The 20,986-nt window shown below is 47.7% G+C and overlaps 2 protein-coding genes across 2 annotated transcripts in view; one reads left to right on the forward strand and one right to left on the reverse strand.

Annotated features, from left to right (window-relative positions):
* The window catches only part of LOC140458945 (uromodulin-like), a 32,945-nt gene extending 22,057 nt beyond the window's left edge, over nt 1–10,888 (forward strand). The window contains exons 5-7 of the mRNA XM_072553679.1: nt 5,954–6,202; nt 7,038–7,200; nt 10,880–10,888. Coding sequence (XP_072409780.1) covers nt 5,954–6,202; nt 7,038–7,200; nt 10,880–10,888 — 421 coding nt within the window. The remainder of the gene's footprint in view (nt 1–5,953; nt 6,203–7,037; nt 7,201–10,879) is intronic.
* Nucleotides 10,889–17,238: 6,350 nt separating this feature from the next.
* LOC140458946 (protein FAM187B-like) lies at nt 17,239–20,547 on the reverse strand. The gene has a single exon (XM_072553680.1). The coding sequence runs from the start codon at nt 20,545–20,547 to the stop codon at nt 18,952–18,954; it is 1,596 nt and encodes a 531-aa protein (XP_072409781.1). The 3' UTR covers nt 17,239–18,951.
* Between the last annotated feature and the right edge of the window lie 439 nt (nt 20,548–20,986).

Here is a 20,986-nt window from a genome sequence, read left to right on the forward strand (position 1 = left end):
AAGTGGGAGAATCTACTCCAGCCAGAATGGGGCTTGGACCTCATGTCTGGAACACTCATCTCCTTATTAGAACACAAGATAGAAACGTACAGCACAGAACAGGCCCTTCGGCCCACAAGGTTTTGCTGAGGATTATTCCTAATCTAAAATAAAATAACCTAACCTACTCACCCCTCAATTCACTGTTGCCCATGTGCAGTTACTTAATGTCCTGAATGATTCTGCTTCCACCACCACAGCTGGCAATGCATTCACAACTCTCTGCATAAAGAACCTTCCTCTGACGTCTCCTCTATCCCTTCCTCCTAAAACCTTCAAACTATGACCCCTTGTGCCAGTCAATCCTGACCTGGGGAAAGGTCTCTGGCTATTAACTCTATCCATGTCTCTCATTACGTTGTACACCTCAATCAAGTCTCCTCTCTTCCTCCTCATCTCCAGAGAGAAAAGTCAGAGTTTTGTCAACCTCTCTTTGCAAGACAAGCCCTTCAGCTCAGGCAGCATCCTGGTAAACCTTCTTTGCACCCTCTGCAAAGCCTCTGTATCTTTCCTATAATAGAGGGACAAGAACTGGACACAATATTCCAAGTGTGATCTCACCAGGGACTTGTAGCGCTGCAGCAAAACCTTGCGGCTCTTAAACTCGATCACCCTGTTAATGAAAGCCAAAACCCCATATGATTTCTTAACAACCCCATCCACTTGGGTGGCAACTTTGAGGGATCTATGGACTTGCACACCCAGATCCCTCTGTTCCTCCACACTGTAATGAATCCTGCCTTTAATCCAAAATGCATCACTTCACATTTATCCAGGTTGAACTCCATCTGCCATTTCTCAGCCCAGCTCTGCAGCCTGTCTATGTCACGCTGCAGCCTGCAGTAGCCCTCTATACTATCGGCGACACCTCCAACCTTTGTGTCATCTGTAAATTTACTAACCCACCCCTTAACCTCTTCATCCACGTCATTTATAAAAATTACGAAGAGCAGAGGCCCAAGAACAGAGCCCTGTGGGGGTCCTCCAGGCACAATACTTTCCATCCACAACCACACTCTGCCTTCTGTCAGCCAACCAATTCTGAATCCAGATAGCCAAATCTCCCTCTATCCCATACCTCCTGACTTTATGAATGAGCCTACCATGGGGAACCCTATCAAATGCCTTGCTGAAGTCCATGAACACCACATCCACTGCTTGACCTTCGTGACCTGTCTCATCACCTCCTCAAAGAACTCAATAAGATTTGTGAGGCATGACCTGCCCCTCTCAAAGCCATGCTGACTGCCTTTAATCACACTATGCTTTGCCAAATAGTCATAACTCCTATTCCTCAGATTTCTTTCCAAAACTTTGCTGACCACAGATGTGAGGCTGACTGGTCTGTAATTGTCAGGGATTTTCCCTATTACCCTTGAAAAGAGGAACAACATTCTCCTCCCTCCAATCCTCCGGTACGACTCCCGTGGAGAGTGAGGAAGCAAAGATCTTCGCCAGCGACTTAGCAACCTCCTTTCTCGCTTCCTGGACCAACCTAGGATAAATCTGGTCTGGGCCTGGGAACTTATCAATCTTAATGTTTTCCAAAATTTCCAGCACATAAACACCAACAATCTTAATCTGTTCAAGCCTGTATCCCAGCTCATCAAAGTTCTCATTCATGATAAAGTCCCTTTCCTTGGTAAAAACTGAAGCAAAAATCTCATTTAGGCCTTCCCCTATCTGCTCAGACTCCACACACAAGTTCCCTCCGCTATCCCTGACCAGCCCTACCTTCTCCCTGATCATTCTCTTATTCCTCACATATGAGTAAAATGCCTTTGGGTTCTCCCTAATCCTTCTTGCCAAGCTTTTTTCGTGCCCCCTCCTGGCTCTCCTCAGTTCATTTCTGAGCTCCTTTCTAGCAAGCCTGTAATCCTTTAAAGCTGTGCTAGATCCTTGCTTCCTCCACCTCATGTAAGCTGCCTTCTTCCTTTTAGACGAGAAGCTCCTCTGTTCTCGTCATCCAAGGTTCCTTAATCTTACCCCTTCTTACCTGTCTCTGAGGAACAAATTCGTACACCACTCGCAACAACTGCTCCTTAAACAGTCCCCACATGTCTGTTGTGCCTTTTCTGTGGAACAATTGCTCCCAGTCTGTACTTCCCAACTCCTGCCTGATAGCATCATAATTTCCTTTTCCCCAAATAAATATCTTCCTTTGGTAACTGCTCCTTTCCTTCTTCAAGGCTATGGTAAACGTGAGGCAGTCATGGTCACTGTCACCAAAGTGCTCTCCCACCGTGAGATCTGACACCTGTCCTGGCTCATTGCTGAGCACCAAATCCAAAATGGCCTCTCCCCTCATCAGTCTGTCTACACACTGAGTAAGGACACCCTCCTGAACACCTGACAAAAACGGTTCCATTCAAACCATCTGCACTAAGTAGGTTCCAGTCAATATTGGGAAAGTTGAAGTCACCCATAACAACAACCCTGCTACATCTGCATTTTTCCAAATTCTGCCAGCCTATGAGTCCTTCAATCTCCCTGCTGCTACTAGGGTGTCTGTAGAAAACCCCCAATGTGGTGGCTGCTCCCTTGCTGTTCCTAACTTCCACCCACACTGCCTCAGTAGACAAACCTTCATCAACAACCTTCGTTTCTGTAGCTGTGATGCACTCTCTGATTAGCAATGCTACACCCCCTCCTCTTTTACCACCTTCCCTGTTCTTTTTAAATGTTCTAATCCCTGGAACATCTAGCAACCATTCCTGTCCCTGTGAAACCCAAGTCTTGTTATGGCCACAACAACACAATCCCAAGTACTAATCCATGGTCTAAGTTCATTACTCTTATTTCTGACACTCCTTGCATTAAAGCAGACACACTTTAACTGACCCCTTTTGTTTCATCACATGAAAAACCTTTCTAATAGCGTAACTACATCCTGTCACTGCCCCATCTACAAGTACACCCCCCCCCCCAGATATGTAGTTTTGTCCCCACCCCTTTGCCAAACTAGTTTAAACCCTCCCAAACCACATGAACAAACCTCCCACCCAGGACATTTGTGGCCCTCCAGTTTAGGTGCAAACCATCCTCCTTCTACAGGTCCCACCTTCCCCAGAAGGGCATCCCATTGGTCTACTAACCTCACGAGCCACAGCTATTCACGAGATATGGACATGACTGCGGAGATCAGTGTTCCCTGATTGTCAAGTCAGTAAAAGACACTCACATCACTGTAGGTCTGGAGTTATGTGGAAAACCAGACTGGGTAATGACAGATCACCTTTCCTGAAGGACATTAGTGATCCCAAAGGATTTTTAACAATAATCCTCCGTGGCTACACAGTCTTCATGAGGGTGGCTTTTTATTCCAGATTTTTACTGAGCTGAAATTTCACCAGCTGCCCTGGTGGGATTTGAACCCATGTCAGCCTCTGTACATTGACCGTGCCTCTGAGTTATTGGGCCAATGACAATACCACCATGTCACGAGCTAGGAAACTGAGTCAAGTAGTCCACGTACACCTGCTGACCACATATCCGAAATTACTCTAGTCCAGTTCGCCACCACTTGGCCCATATCCCTCTAAAGTCTTCCAGGTCCCTTTTTAAATGTTGTATTTGTACCAGCCTCCACTACTACTTCTGGAAGCTCATTCCATACACTACACCCTCTATGTGAAAAAGTTGCCCTTCAGGTCCCTTTTAAATCTTTTTCCTCACCTTAAATCTACACCCTCTCATTTTGGCCTCTCCTACCAGGGGAACCAACTTTATTTAACTCCGTATTGTCGCCAAGAGTTACAAAGTCGGGAGGGGCTTCAATTCTCTCCCCTCCTATAGGTGACCAAGAATATTTCCTTGTCTTGAATTTGAAGAACTTACAAGTTGAAAAGCATCCTGTTTAGCCTCACTATGAACACCCCTTTCCATGTCCATCAAGTTCTGGACTGGGAAAACCTGCTGGCTCAGAGATTGCGACACTTCCCATTAGCCTCACAAGACTGCCTGTGCAAATGATCCCCAGATGTTAAATGTAAACTGCTCTCAGTTGTACTTGTCTTTGCTGGAGGTGACTGAGACCAAACACTGGGTGTCACTGTGGTGGTTCTTTGATCCAGCTGAGGTGCTCCTCTGGTGGAAATGAACTGACTCCCTCTTCTCAATCATCACCCAAGTCACAGGACTGGTTTTCTTGCCAGTGATCAGTTTGTAGAGGACAGATCCTGTGAATTATGGACAGATCTGATCCACATGAGGAAGATTCCCTGATCTATCATTATGAGCTGCAGCTTTGCGAAGGAGAATTTGAATCGCTGATGTGAAGTAGGTCAATGATTTGGTAGCTATGGACTGTTGGCTATATCTATCTGCTCATGTCCATCCAGGTGAACAGCACACACTTCATCTATTCCAATACCATCAGAGGGCTAACTGAGGCTGATTCTGGGGCAATCATCACAAGGCAACGGAATGTTACAATCAAATTCTCATGTGCCTATCCCCTAACCATGAATATCTCCTCGTCAGTGGTAATCTCAACCATGCAGAGGCAAGTTTCCATGAATCATTGAAAGTGGGAGGACAGCTGGAGAGTGCAGTTAATAAAGCATAGTGCCCTTGGCTTTATTAATAGAGGCATAAAGTATAAGAGCAAGGAACTTGTCCAAGACACTTGTTAGACCTCAGTAGGCGTATTGTGTACATTTGTGGGCACTACATTATAGGAACAATGTGAATGCATTGGAGAGAGTGCTCAAGAAATTTACAAGTATAGTTTCAGGGATCAGAGACTTCAGTGTAGACTCTTAGAATTTTACAGTAAAGAAGGAGACCATTCAACCCATCATGTCTGTACTACTCTTGAAAGAGCTATCCAGCCATTTCCACTCACCAGCCCTATCTCAGTTGCCCTCTAAATTAATCAGTTTCAAATATATATCCAGCTCTCCTTTTGAACCTCCTGTAGACTCAGCCTCTGCCACTCTCCCTGACAGCAATTCCAAATCCTAACACCTGTCTGAATAAAGGCTACGCCTAGCTCTCTCGCTCACAATCTTGAAATTGTAATCCCCGAGTTACCGACATACCAACTGGTAAAAACAGAATATCCTTTGCTACCCTGTCAGAATTGTTCATAATATTGAAAACTTCAAAAAGGTCATATTTTAACTTTCTCTACTCCGGGGAGAGTAAGCCCAATCTCTCTAATCTTTCCTCAAATCTAAAATCCTTCATTCTCCTTTTGCACTGAATCCAGGGCTTTAATATCCTTTTTTATGTAAGGTGCCCAGAACTGAACACAATCCTCCAAATAATTGAGGATAGATTTAGGAAGTTAGGACCTAGCTTGGAGAACAGAACACTAAGTAGATTTGATAAAGTTTTCATACTCATAAGCTAGCTGGTTACAGTAGTTGAGGAGAAACTGTTCCTGCAAATAAGTGGATTTAGAACCAGACAGCACAGATTCCTGATGAAGGGCTTATGCCTGAAACGTCGATTCTCCTGCTCCTCTGATGTTGCCTGACCTGCTGTGCTTTTCCAGCACCACATTCTCGTCAGTTACATTAACAGCTTAGATACTACTGTACATGTGACTCCAGTCTACCAAGCTCAGACTGAGGCATAAAAGCCCAACATGGATCTGAGGGAGGAGATGAGGAAGGATATGGGGGAGTAGGAAGGCTGTAGGCTAGACAAGAGGATATGGAGGGATGTGGGGGAGGGAAGAGGGAGGGATATGGAGGAAGGGAGTGAGATGGACGGATGTGGGGGAGTGGTATGCAGAGGGAGGAGGGGAAGAGATTGGGGGATGGTAGTGGTTAGAATGCAAGGAATAGGGAGGATTGTTGGGGAAAGGTGGGTTGTGGAGATGGTTGCCAGAACTTCTGGTTTCGTTGTTTGACTCACTGATGGGTTTTTGTTCATGTCTCGCCCTCCATTTTGCTGTTTTCCTCAGTGTTATAAACATCACCTTACCAAGTGGTCAGAAGCTCTTTGAATCGAAGATGGTAGTTTATCGTGACTCTGGTTACAGCCAGCCCTTCAACCAGACCCCAGTTGTGCTGGACATCAACAGTAAAATCTACGTCGGAATAATTGTGTTGGGTGTTGATGCCAGTCGATTTGTGCTGACATTGAGGAACTGCTGGGCGACCCCTGGGAGTGATCCAAAGCAAGCAATTCACTGGGTCTTCATCACTGAGCAGTGAGTATTTTAACCAACTTACCACTGAGGGAGTGCAGCAGATGTTCACTCTATTGATACAGGGAATGGCAGGACTGTTCTGAGGAGAGATTGGTTAGACTGGCCCTGTATTCATTACAGTGGAGAAGGTTCCGCTGATTGATTGAAATGTGTAAAATGTTATTAGGGTTGGACAGACTAGATGCAAGGGGGATGTTCACCCCTGGGTGGGGGGGGTTCTGGAAACCGGGGATACAGTCTCAGAAAACTGGTTGGACCATTTAGCACTGTGATTTCTTCATCCAGAGGGTACTGAACTTTTTTGTTTAAAGAATCCCTACAGTATGGGAACAGGCCATGCAGCCCAACAAGTCCATACAGACCCTCTGAAGAGTAACCCACCCAGATCCATTTCCTTCTGACTAATGCACCGAACACAATGGGCAATTTAGCATGGCCAATCCACCTTACCTACATATCTTGGGACTGTGGGTGGAAACCCACACAGACACGGTAAGAATGTGCAAACTCCACACAGACAGTTACCAAGGCTGGAATCGAACCTGGGTCCCTAGTGCTATGAGGCTGCAGTGTTGACCACTAAGCCACCATGCCACCCATATGGAATTACCCATACTGAAAGCTGAATATATTCAGGAAAGAGGAAGAGAAATGTTTAGATATTAAATGCATCAAGGAGTATGTGGAGAAAGCAGGTACAGGGAATTGAAATAGAGGATCAACCTGATCCTATGGAATGGAGGAGCAGGCTAGAAGTGGTTTTTGTGGAAGAGCAACAGAAGATTTAGCAAATGCTTCCATTAGACCGTTACAACTAACTATTCCTGTGAAACAGGTGCCCAACTGTACAAGACAGTTCAGTAAATGTTGAAGAAAGTGGACACTCCACTGTCGCTCGTTTTTCTCTGAGCCTCTTCCAATTTGTTGGAGATTCAAGTGAAATTTACATTCATTGCCAAATACAGCTGTGTGACATACAAAGCAGTCGGTGTTTGATGGTAAGTTTGTGCAGAGACATCCCATTTGACATACATGACCACTGGTGAGTTAGTTACCTAGATGAGCATTGAAATTGGGCAGAGACTGGAGACACAAACACATTCACATTCATGATGAGAATGAATCTGGGTTTGCAGACCACCCAGTAGTAGGGCATTGGGCGAGATACTTATCTGATGTTAATTCCTTCCTTACACTGAACATCTGAAGCTGCTTTTTCTCTGTATTTGCTTACAGCAACTGTCCAAAGTGTTGGTGAGACTACATCGGGAGTACTGAGAGCAGTTTTGGTCCTGTTATTTGAGGAAAAATATCTTTTCATCAGAGGCAGCTTAGAGAAGGGTTTGCTTGGATGATCCCTGGGGGGGAGGGGGGAGGGATTGTCATTTGAGCAAAGGCTAAACAGGTTAGGACTCTATTCAGATGGGGTTAAGAAGAATTTGGGATCTAATTGGAACATACAGCATTCTTAAGGGGTTTGACAGGCTAAATCCTGAGAGGATGTTTCTCCTCATGGGAGAGCCAACAACCATTGGGCATAGTCTCAGAATGGACAGGTGCCAGTTTAATACTGAGACGAGACCACAGACAGATGGGAGGACAGAGTCCTTGTGTACATTTAAGGCTGAGTTAAATTCTTGATCAGTTGGGGATTCAAGAATTACAGGAAAGTGAACATGAGGCATGTTGGATCAGCCATGGATCCTATTGAATGGCAGAAAGGCTCAAGGTGATGAACAGCCTCCTCTTGTTCTTGTTTCTCATGATCTTATGGGCACGATATTGAAAATCTGAAATCTTTGCAACTTTTCTCAACCCACCTGCCAGCCAGTTACCTAAGCTGGAGGATTTTTGAAAATAAATTAATTTCGAAGAATGTAGGTGTTGCTGGTGGGTCAGTATTTATTGCACATCCCTCACTGCCCCTGGTGAAGGTAGTGAGGAGATGCCCTCCTGAACCACTGCAGTGTGTGCACTGTAGGAGACCTGCTGGTTCTGTTAGGGACAGGATCACGCTCGGTCCTGCTGGGATTTGGGGCTGTTGGATTTCTGGAAAAAATAGAAAATTTATTCCATTTAATGATTTTTCCATTACTATTATTCTAAACGTAGCAATGCCTCCAAAGAAGAGCCAGTGGAAGCTACAACAATGGGAGCATTCACACTATTGGTCCTTTCCAGTTAAAGTCCCATGATAAAGGTACAGTGCTTTCTTTCAGTGAGATATTATTTACCTTTATCCCCTTCCTGTTTGAGATAAAATACACTACCACCAATCCTAACCTCATGGGCTAATCAGCCATACAGGCATCACATCTTAGTCCAATTGCACTCCTCCGTGCACAAACCTCACCTCCACCCTCACCCCACCCCCGCCCCTGCCTTCCCCCACCCCCGCCCATCTCCCCCCGCTCCTGCATAATATCTCACTCCTGGTGTGTGTTTTTACCAACAGGAGAATTTAATGGTGCAACCTCCTGGCAAAGTACAGCCTGGGTCACTATGGCAATGCTGTGGTTCCCTGTGATTCTTGGATGTTGCCACGATTGGGCATGGTGTTTCCTTGGGGATGACCAACAATAATTCGAAGAGACTTCAGAAACACAGATGATTTTCCAAGGCAACACAGCAGAAGCGAGTTCTGACTTTCACATTTACCCAGTGTACACCGTATTTCAGAGCTAATTGTATTGTTTGGTTTTCCAGAAGAAATACTTGATCCAACTTGATCCCTTGTGTAAATTCATGAATTGAAGTAGTCATTCCAATCTAATTCCTTCCTTTTCCCATAATCACCTCAAGGGAGGCGATGGTCTAACGACACTACCGCTGGACAATTAATCCAGAGACCCAGGTCATGTCCTGGTAACCCTGGTTTGAATCCCACCAAGGCAGATAATTTCTGTCTTGAGATTTGAATTCAATTTAAAATCTGGGAATAAGAGTCCCATGATGGCCAAGAAACTGTTGCCACTTTTCAGTAGAAAAACACCAGTGGTCACAGATCTCCAGTCAGGAAGACACTGTTCTACAACCATCCTGTCTTCTACAACCAAGCCAATTTGTATCCAATGTAACAACTCACCATGGATTACACATGATTCAGTCTTCAGGACCAGCTTGCCATGATGGACCTGGTTAAATGCTTTCGTAAAGTCATAGAGATGTACAGCATGGAAACAGACCCTTCGTTCCAACTCGTCCATGTTGACCAGATATCCCAAGCCAATCTAGTCCCACCTGCCAGCACCCGGCCCATATCCCTCCAAACCCTTCCTATTCATATACCCATCCAGATGCCTTTTAAATGTTGCAATTGTACCAGCCTCCACCACTTCCTTTGGCAGCTCATTCCATACATGTACTACCCACTGTGTGAAAAAGTTGCCCCTTAGGTCTCTTTTATATCTTTCCCCCCTCACCCTAAACCTATGCCCTCTAGTTCTGGACTCCCTCACCCCAGGGAAAAGACTTCCCTATTTATCCTATCCATGCCCCTCATAATTTTGTAAACCTCTATAAGGTCACCCCTCAGCCTCCGACGCTCCAGGGAAAACAGTCCCAGCCTGTTCAGCCTCTCCCTATAGCTCAAACCCTCCAACCCTGGCAACATCCTTGTAAATCTTTACTGAACTCTTTCAAGTTTCACAACATCTTTCCGATAGGAAGGAGACCATAATTGCATGCAATATTCCAACAGTGGCCTAACCAATGTCCTGTACAGCCGCAACATGACCTCCCAACTCCTGTACTCAATACTCTGACCAATAAAGGAAAGCATACCAAATGCTGCCTTCACTATCCTATCTACCTGCGACTCCACTTTCAAGGAGCTATGAACCTGCACTCCAAGGTCTCTTTGTACAGCAACACTCCCTAGGACCTTACCATTACGTGTATAAGTCCTGCTAGGATTTGCTTTCCCAAAATGCAGCACCTCGCATTTATCTGAATTAAACTCCATTTGCCACTTCTCAGCCCATTGGCCCATCTGGTCCAGATCCTCTTGTCCACAGACCATATCAACTGCCCTAACCTTATCACAACATTGTCACCTCAATGAACTCAAATTTAAAAATAGAAAAAAAAATTAGAATCAACTCAAATTTATGACAGAAGATCTATTTTACACAAGCCCTAAAAAGTCCTTTCTTTTTCAAATATGAGTAAATCCTGTGCTTAAGAACCTTTTCCAATAATTTCCCTTCCACTGATACTGGGTCTATAATTTACCATTGCCCTTCTTACACAAAAGAACAATATTGTCTATTCTACACTTTACTGGCACCTCCAATAGCTCGAGATGATACAAAGATCTCTGTCAAGGCCCCAGCAATCTCTTTCCTTGCTCCTGTCTATATCCTGGGATAGATCTAATCAGGTCCTGGGGACTTACCTACCTTTAATATAATACCTCCACCTTAATATCGAAATACCCTATTCTTACCATCAACCTCATTTCTTGTGTGAACCTATCTTTCCCTAATTACCCTCTTGTTCCTGATATATATGCCTTGGGATTTTCCTTAATCCAACTTGCCAAGGACAATTCATAGCCACCTTTAGCCCTTCCAAATCTCTCTTTCCTGCTTCCTCAACGACCTTGTCCGATTTCAATTTCCCAAACCTTACACAGTTGTCCTTTTTGACTAAATTTTCAATATCTTTGACCCCTAGGTCCTATGAGACCTCCATCTTAGTTTCCTTTGAATAACCTTTCTCCTCTCAGAATCCACCCCAGTTGTTTTTCACTACTGCTCTCTGTCTTCAAGGTATCTGTTCTGTCCTCTCCATAGTAAAGGGCTTAACAATAGAACTGTTGATTCACTCCTGGAGTACGTACTGTGTGTTGGGGTGGGGCGGGTTCTGTTTGAGGTACAGAATAGATAGGGAGATATTTTCCACGTTAGGAGAGAGGTTAATGCCTGGGGGTAGTTCTGAGGTAAGTGGCAGCTGGTTTAGAGAGGATGTAAGGAAGATTTTCTTTACCCAGAGAGGTAGTAGGATATTGAAGAAGTATTTGGATAGGAACTTGAACTGGCATGGTGTACAGGTTAAGTGATGGAAAATGTGATTAGAGTAGATAGAAACTTGATGACTGGTGGGAATCCTATGGGCTGAAGGGCCTTTCTCTGTGCTGTAAAAACTCTAATTCTCTAAAAGGGCTAGTGTAGAATGTTGTCATGTCCACTGTTGAACTAATATCTCCCTCCCTCCCCCTGACTAATCACTGTATATTCGACAGTTTGATCAAGTCTTTAAACGATCAGTTGTCAAACTTCTTAATAAATACAAACAAGGAGGAAATGGATTGTGGAATTTGAGGGCATAAACACAACAGAACATCGCTGTTTGTGTGTAAACCTTTATCATTAAAAGAGAAAAGATCACTTTATCACAATTTCTAAGAATTGCTTCCCTGAGGTTTGAAGTTTAATTTGAATAAAGGAAATGAAACATTTGAAATGGCCTTTGTGAAATGATTGATGCAGGTTAGAGCCAACACTTTGTCTGTCTCCCATTATCTTCAGCACTTCCCTGGCACCGGCAGACAACAGCAGGGGCCAGACAATCTTTGCCATTCTCTCACTGTCTGCAGTAATGATTCCACTGGGTGTAAACGCTCTCACCCTCTGCCCAGAGGAACTCCCTTCTCTCTGGTCACCACATTGCTTACCACTGGATAAGCTGGTGACGGCGGGTGTAACTGCAGAAAGCATACAAGAAGGTTAACATCACTAGGAGCAGCGAAACCACACCGAGGGATAGCAGGATGTACCAGATCAGTGCCATGGTACGGTGGGCAACGATCATCCTCCTCCTGAATGGTCTGAAGACTTTAAGGTGGAAGGAGGCAGCCAGTCTGTTAGAGACAAAGCACCTGTAGATTCCTTCATCTACAATCTCTACATCCTGGATGGTATAGGTGCTGCTGCCTATGGCTTGGTCCAGAGAGTGGCTGCCCTCCATTTGCTGGGACAGGCCCCTGCTGATCCTCGGATGCCTCGTTCTGGTCCCCTGCTGGGTGAGCTCTCTTTGCCAGGTCGCTGGGCTGTAGATGGAGGAGTCCGGGCAGTGGAATGTCACTTTGCTGTGAACATTGACCAGGTAAGTCTCGAAGAGGAGGACCCGGTTGTCATTGTCTAATACCAAAGGACCACCTGGGACTAAGTGGCGGTGGTGGACCTGGGCCACGGAAGGGGACTGACAGGGGACGTGGCAGGCTTCAAGGGAAAGCTCGGGGCCGCGGGGGGGCAGCTTCTGTGGCCCCAGAGACAGCAGGCCACATGGCATGGGGTCCTCAGCCTTACTTGATGATTGGGCATAGCAGAAACCCAGGCGTCTCCTGTATCCTGGGACACCACAGTGGTCACAGCTCCCCCAGGGGCTCCAGACAGTGAACATGTAAACACTCTGCCCCCCGACCTCTGCCCTGAGGTTGGGAAGTACTGTCCCACCCTGCAACCCCCCAGACAGGTGGAGCTGCTTCACATCCTGCACGTCCACCTCATAATACGTCAGAGTCTTGGCCCCTGCACGGCATAGGTAAATGCCAGAGTCCCAGATGGTGGGTGAGTGGAGGAGGAGGAGACCATCGCTCTGCAGGTCCCAGCCAGCTCCTTGGATCTGGTTGGATGCCAACAGACGGACCTGCCCGGACTCTGGCTCTGAGCTGTTCATGTAAAACCAGGAGAGTTCTCCCTCCTGTCTCGGCCAATCCACACAGACCAACAGCACTGGGTTACTGCTGACCAAAGCAATTTGGCAGAGCCGGTGACGAGAACAGGATATTGCTGTCCCCAACGACACAACCTGCCAACAACTAATCCACAGCAGGGTAACCAGGATAGGCCATTGTACCAACATGATGGAGCACCCACGTCTTGGTCACAGGCTTTGCCCTGGGTCGTCCAGCTCAGAAAACAGACCAGACCACCCCACGCACCTTCCACCCCCCATTCCCCCCCCCGCCAACCCACCCCATTCTGTACATCGCCATGGGGACAGCAGTGAGGTGAACAATCTCCTGACCATCAGCTGTTTGTTACAACATCGGACATTCACTGGCAGGTTCTACTTTGCACAGCCAGAGAGATCCACAGTCACTTTGTCCAGCCTCAAGATACAGCCTGAGAATACATTCACCTCAAATAAACCCAAACCTCTCAGTAAAACCCCACACCAACACAATCAGTGAATTATGACAGGTCTTTGTAGCTGAAATGAGACATCAGATTCAGGCCCACACTTGCAATTACAATCCTCAGGAATTACACATCCAGACACAACTACTCAGGAGTGAGTTACAGACTGGAATCTAATCGAGGGGTACGGGGTGGGGTTTATATACAGAATAACAGATACCCGGGAGAGAGATACAGACTGGAATCTAATCGAGGGGTTCAGGGTGGTTTATATACAGAATAACAGATACCCCGGGGAGGGAGTTACAGACTGGAATCTAATCGAGGGGTTTGAGGTGGTCTATATACAGAATAACAGATACCCGGGAGGGAGTTACAGACTGGAATCTAATCGAGGGGTACGGGGTGGGGTTTATATACAGAATAACAGATACCCGGGAGGGAGTTACAGACTGGAATCTAATCGAGGGGTTCGGGGGGGGGTTTATATACAGAATAACAGATACCCCGGGAGGGAGTTACAGACTGGAATCTAATCGAGGGGTTCGGGGGGGTTTATATACAGAATAACAGATACCCCGGGAGGGAGTTACAGACTGGAATCTAATCGAGGGGTTCGGGGGGGTTTATATACAGAATAACAGATACCCGGGAGGGAGTTACAGACTGGAATCTAATCGAGGGGTTCAGGGTGGTTTATGTACAGAATAACAGATACCCCGGGGAGGGAGTTACAGACTGGAATCTAATCGAGGGGTTTGAGGTGGTCTATATACAGAATAACAGATACCCCGGGAGGGAGTTACAGACTGGAATCTAATCGAGGGGTACGGGGTGGGGTTTATATACAGAATAACAGATACCCGGGAGGGAGTTACAGACTGGAATCTAATCGAGGGGTTCGGGTTGGTTTATATACAGAATAACAGATACCCGGGAGGGCGTTACAGACTGGAATCTAATCGAGGGGTTCGGGGTGGGTTATACACAGAATAACAGATACCCCAGGAGGGAGTTACAGACTGGAATCTAATCGAGGGGTTCAGGGTGGTTTAGATCTCGAAAATCAGATGCTCAGGAGTGTGTTGCAGAGAATTTGAGGGGTTAAGAGCTATTTTGATATATAGAACAGGGCACAGTTTGAAGCCTCTTTTGTTGTGTTTTTTTTGGATTTTAAGTTTACCATATGGTTCAGTCAGCATGCTCAGTATTTCTGCTGATTCCATTAGTTTAATAAAATAACTAGCTGTTTACTAAAATAACGTATGGTTCAGTCAGCATGCTCAGGTTTTAGTTTAATAAAATAACTAGCTGTTTTAACATTCACCTGCTGTTTCTATTTTCAGCCCCAGTGGAGCTGTCACTGTGTGTCTGCCACCTTCACACATGCCTTGTTGGCTTTCAATCCAGCTTCCGTCATCACACAGTGTGTATTTATACACCAGTGCTCCTCCTCATGGACCTATGGATTCCCTCCAATTCCCCATTCCTCCCACAAGTACCTGCCTCATTCCAACTGAATGCTCCTGCAACAACCACAGCCGACAGTGATGTGAAAATGCATCTCGATGGGTGGCAGGTGAAACAGTTATAAGCTGACTCCAATGACACAAACCCTTGGGCATGAGGTCAGTTTTCAAGCAGCACTTTTGAGAAAGAGAGAGAGACACGTGGAAATACTAGATAAGAAAATGCCACAGTTTGGAACGCAGCCACCATAGTCCCCTCTGGGCCCCTTCAATTCCTGACACAGCTCGTATCAACATTTTTTCTACCACCACCCTAGCTTCTGATTTTCCAAACCAAATTTCTCATGGTTTCTTTATAATCGAAAACATTAAGTCATGGCCAACAGCTCTCAACACAGACTCCCTTTCTGCTGAAGTCTCCAAGTGGGTGAAAGGAATTCAGAAGGATTCTGGATACCAACTCTACAATCACCATTATAACCTCACGGGTTGGTGAGAGTGTTAGAAATGGAGCATTCACTTCAGCAGAAGTTGTAGCTGAATTGTTTGGATGGAAAATGGCTGAAAACTAAGATTACAGGAGGTTTGAGAAAGACTTGGCAAATATCCAAATGGACAACTGGTAGAGGAATAAGAGAGGGTCACAGATGCTGCTTATTTCCAGTAATTCCAAGTTTAGCTGTTCTAATACTGACTCCTAGACTTTATGGGTTGGAAGTAAACCTGGCTCAGCTATTTTAAATGCAATTCTAATTGTGGTAATGAAAACTAAGTGCAGGGTTGGGGTTGGGGTAGCTATCCCTTGAAATCAAAGAGTACTGCCTGGAGCATGAAGAATGAGATAAGCCACTGGGCAAGTAATCCAAATCCCTGACTACTGTCCTGGACATGGGTTTGAATCCTGAGGAAGGTGGTGAAATTTGAATTCATTAACAATTTGAAATAAAAGGTTAGCCCCAATGGAAGACCATGTAGCCACTGTCAATCATTAAAAACACATCATTGATCACTAATACCTTTTGGAGAAGGCAATTTGTCATCCTTACCCAGTCTGAATCTTCACGTGACTCCAGACCCACAGAAATGTGGACTTGTAACTTCCCTCAGGGCAATTAAGGATAGGCATAAATCTACCACGTACCAAGATGAAATAATTTTTTAAAAGGTGGGTTTAGGAAAACAATGCACCAAATCCTGGTGGAAAGCAAGTCAGACTGCCTACCAAGTGTGATTTGTCAAATAGGCTGCTTGGAGACAATGGGGGCAGGAAGCTGCACAGTCATGCAGAGAATTTTGCCTCAGCATTATGGACTCCTGTGCCAGATTTATGTCATCAGGTCCAAGACCAGTTTCTTTCCCAGCCTCATATCCCAACAGCATTGAATGGCTGCCAGGTATAAAAGAGTCAAATATGGCCTGTAAAATGGAGTGTAGCAATCGGCAGCTTGCTCTCAAGCAGGACACTATGCAGAACAGCTCACAATGAACGACTCCACAGAATAGAGTTCAAGACAACAATCTTGTACTGGGACTACCTACCCAGGTAAGCAGCATGCATATATGATGAAAAAGGTGCAACATTAATTTAGGGCAGAACTGTGGCTCTGTGGTTAGCACCGCTGCCTCATCTGGCCAGGGACCAGGGTTTGACTCCATCCTTGGATGACTGCCTGTGTGGAGTTTGCACGTTCTCTCTATGCCTGTGTGGGTTTCCTCCCACATTCCAAAGACCTGCAGGTTAGGGTGGATTGACCATGCTAAATTGCCCAAAGTGTCCAGGGATGTGCAGGCTGGGTGGATTAGCCATGGGAAATGCAGGGGCTGGGTAGATTAGTCTGCGTGGCTTGCCCTTTGAAGGGTTGGCAGTGAACTCAATGGGCCAAATGGCTTGCTTCCACACTGTAGGGATTCTATGAACTTCTTGTTAATTTTCTATGAATTCTAGGAGGACAGGTAGCAATTATGAAAAGAGAATCAACAATTTTGAGTATTTTTAAAATAAAACGTAGCGGACCTGAGAAGACAGCCCAGACCTTCATGGTTAAGAGCAGTTTAAGATGAATAATGCAAAGTACCTACTGGTCAACGAGATGGCACAGTGGGATACATTTTAAGATGAACAATGAAATTCATTGGTGATTGCCAGAATGAAAGCTCGCCTGGTGCTCCAATCAGAAATGTAGAATTTGCTGCCGCAAGTCATCACGTCTATCGATTCTAAAAGACAATTATAAGATTGTTTGGGTATTAAAGGAACTGGAAAGTGGGTATTAGACATTCAATAAAGAGGTGAACTAATTTAAAATAAATTAGTCCCAAAGCTTTCCTGTTGGGGAAATGGCACACTTACACCAGCACCAGACACTTTTGTATGTGCAGTCTACAGATAGATGGTAGATAAGAACTCAGACATATCCAGAAGTATATGGACTAGATATTTTAATTTTATAAAGTTACCACAGGTTGGTAATGGCTCTCCATCCAGTTAGCTGGTGGAGATCCCCTGCCAGGTCCTGTTTTATTTTATATAAAAATCAGTGAAGCTCTACCTGATTGTTCAAGAAAAAATTCATTCCAACTCAGTCTCCCAGTGGAGCACATCCAGGGACCTCAAACATATTTCCATCTCTCGCTCACCAAAGTAACTCGGATATCACTGCTGTCATTCATGTAGCCGGCCCAAGGTGACTGTGGTAGCACACTCCTGCTGCATCAGTTGGCAGTTAGACCAGGTATGACAATTCCAATTCAATCACTCCAAGGTGGTTTGGTAAAGATCTCAAAGAGAATACAGACTGAAAAAACTCCTACCTGCACCAAACAATATCACACAGTAGAAACCAGTTAATACAATACAGTTCAAGTCTGGTAGCTCAAACTGAGCTTGTTCCGAATCTTCCCACTATACTCAGTCCCGCTGTCTCCCAGATCAATGTTTATAATGGAGTGTGATCTCAGTGCCTCTCCAATACAGTTCAAATTCTTCCATGTACATCAATCACCATCCCTCTAACGCAAGTGAACCAGGGTTGCTCCCAATAAAGCTCAGTCTTACTCAATGTCAATGTGGCTCTGATGCAGCTGGGTCCCCCAAATGCAGTGTATTCTCTCTGGTGTCAGTGCAGCTAAGTCCAAGTATCTCCAATACAGTTTCAGCCTTCAGTGCAGCTCGATACCACGATCTTCAATGCCGCTCAGTACCAGTACCTCCCAGGTAGATCAGTGCCTTCAATGCAGCTCAAAACCAAATATTTCTCAGCTTTTCAGTGTCTCAAAAACACCTTCCTGTCCCCAATGCAGCTCATTGCCAATACTTCCAGCACAGATAGGTGGCTCCAATGTATTTCAAATGGTGATCTCTCTAACAAAGCCCATTTCTTGGAGGCATTTAGGTGTTAGTATCTCCAATGCAGTTTAGTGTCATGAATACACCCCAATAGCAACAGCACCATCACCGCTTGGGGACAATACAGTTCTCTCTCTCTCTAATACATTTCATGGCAGCATCTGCAATGCATCCTATCTCCAATGCAGGTGGTGTCTCAAATGCATTTCAATAGCAGTACCTCCAAAGCATCCTGACATCTCGAGTGTACTTCATTTGCAACATCTTCAGTGTCATCTTATGTCTCCAATGCACTTCAATGGCAGCATGTCCAGTGCAGCTTCATGTCTTAATTGTACTTCACTGGCAGTATTTCCAATGCAGCCTGGCATCTTGAAGTGGTCTCGTGTCTCAAGTTCATTTCAGTGTCAGTAGCTCCAATGCAGCCTGACAGCAGCATTTCCGACCCATTTTTGTGGCATATGTCCAGTGCAATTTCATGTCTCCGGTGCAGTTTGATCGCAGCACATCCAATGCATTTCAGTGGCAGTACGCCCAGTGCAATTTGATGTCTGGTATATATTTCAGCAGCAGTATTTTCAGTGCATTTCAACGGCAGCATGCCCAGTGCCATTTGATATCTCCAATGCAGCTCAGTGGGTGTTATCTTCAGTCATTCGGTTGGTCATGGTGTGTTGCAGGGGTGAGGGAGGAGATGGAAGGGGTGGTGAGATGACAAGGAGGTGGGGAGTGTGTGTGTGTGTGTGCGTGTGTGTGTTCCCCTGTCCCTTCCCATCCCCTGGGGGGTCCTCACAGCACCTCGCACCAGCACGAATGCAGCAGCTCAGCCAGAGCGCTGAGCACAAATACCAGTGCAAAGGAGCCAATGACAGCCCGCAGGACCCCAAGAAGGCGACGTGACTGCAGCCGGTGTTGCCGGCTGCCGGTGCCGTCGTGGAAGGACGACGGTGGCTCAGGCAGCTCGAGGTGGAAGGCAGCAGCCCGGCGGCCTCTCACCCAGCACCGGTACACCCCTTGGTCGGAGCGCCGCACTCCAGCGATGGTGTAGACACCACCGCCCGTCTTCCGGTCCAGCTGATGGCTCCCGTTGCACGGCGAGCGGAGCAACTCGAGGCGGGTGAGCATTCCTGAGTCCCGCTGCCAGGATACCGGCGTGTAGACTGAGGCACCTGGGCACTGTAGCCTCACCTCCTCGTGTACATCCAGCAGCAGCGTCTCCAGCAGCAGGGAGCGAGGCTGCAGCCATGTTGGCGGGACTCGGAGATCCCCTCTGCCGGCCTGACCCAGACCTAGGCCCTGGTCCCGCTGCAGGAAGTACCCCGAGCCCAGCAGCTCCCGGGCCTGGGCAGCCAGCTCCTCAGGCCCGGAGGAGCCACACTCCCTCCGGCAGATCTCGTAACGGATCTCGGGGCCTCGGTGCGGCAGGACCTGGCCCAGGCGGAGCTGCATGAGGCCACAGGGCTCCTCCTCAGCCCTACCCTCCCCCTCCTCCCTGTCCTCCTCATCCTCATCCTCCTGCAGGGAGGCCCAACAGAAACCCAGCCTCTTTCTCTCCCCCGGGGCCCCACAGCGGTCACACTCCTGCCAAGGTCCCCAGCGGGTGTACAGCCTGAGGCGGCAGCCTCCAGCCCCATGGCCATGGCCATGGCCGGCCTCCTGCTGCAGCCTGACGCTCTGGTTACGGAGGGGGGCCTGGCCTAAGCCCCGGTGAGACACATGGAGCCGCTCGGCGTCCTGCACATCCACCCGGTACTGGGCCAGGGTCGTGGCTCCGGCCTTACACACATAGAGGCCTGAATCCCCAGGCCGGGCCTGAGCAACCAGCAGGGCCCCAGCCCTCAGGACAGACCGACCACTCAGCTCTGACAGAGGGCCCCGCCGAGCCCGGCTCCCCCGGGGACCAATGAAGGTGCGGGGCTCCCCCAGCTCCGTGTGGCCTGCGGCTCCCCCGGCCCCAGGCCCAGGCCCACCCCCAGGCCCAGGCCCAGGCCCAGGCCCACCCCCAGGCCCAGGCCCAGCCCCAGCCCCACCCCCAGGCCCAGCCCCAGCCCCAGCCCCAGCCCCAGACCCAGCCCCAGGCCCAGCCCTCCTCCTGTATCGCCCAGGCCCCGGGCCCAGCCCCAGCCCCAGCTCCAGCCCCGGGCCCGGGCCCACACTCAGGTTCAGGTACTGCCAGTACACCGTGTCCTCCCCGTGCTGCAGGGCCCCCGGGCAGTGCAGGGTGAGCGGGTTATGGGACAGGAAAGGGACGGTGCAGGGCCCCGGAGGGCCTAGGCCAGGCTCGGGACACTCGGATTCGGACACCTCCTTCTCCAGGAGCCGGGGTAAGCTGCCGATCAGGGCGAACAGAGCCACCGACAGCAGGATCGCCGTCTGCCCGAACATCCAGGACTCCGCCTCCGCCCGCTCTCCAGGAAAACCCGGGGGCGGCCGAGGGGGGCACCAGGCCCCATGGGGCCGGGGGTCACTATGAGGTCACGAGGGGGTGTGGCTCTGTGGCGTCACCAGGTGGAGGTCATGGGGGGGCGGGTCTACGAGTTGGTGGAGCCAAGGGGGAGGGGCTGGACCTTTGTGAGGTCACCAGTGAGAGGGGCTGTGAGGTCATCAGGGTGGGGCTCTGTGAGGTCACCAGTGAGAGGGGCTGTGAGGTCATCAGGGTGGGGCTCTGAGAAGGGTGGGGCTCTGAGAGGTCACCAATGAGGGGGCTATGAGGTCATCAGGGTGTTATCTGTGAGGTCACCAGTGAGAGGGGCTGTGAGGTCATCAGGGTGGGGCTCTGTGAGGTCACCAGTGAGAGGGGCTGTGAGGTCATCAGGGTGGGGCT

Source organism: Chiloscyllium punctatum, chromosome 34 (assembly GCF_047496795.1).
Source record: "Chiloscyllium punctatum isolate Juve2018m chromosome 34, sChiPun1.3, whole genome shotgun sequence".
Lineage (NCBI taxonomy): Eukaryota > Metazoa > Chordata > Chondrichthyes > Orectolobiformes > Hemiscylliidae > Chiloscyllium > Chiloscyllium punctatum.

Coding starts and splice junctions, on each gene's coding strand:
- LOC140458946 (XM_072553680.1), bottom strand. CDS start 20,547: ATGTTCGGGCAGACGGCGATCCTGCTGTCGGTGGCTCTGTTCGCCCTG.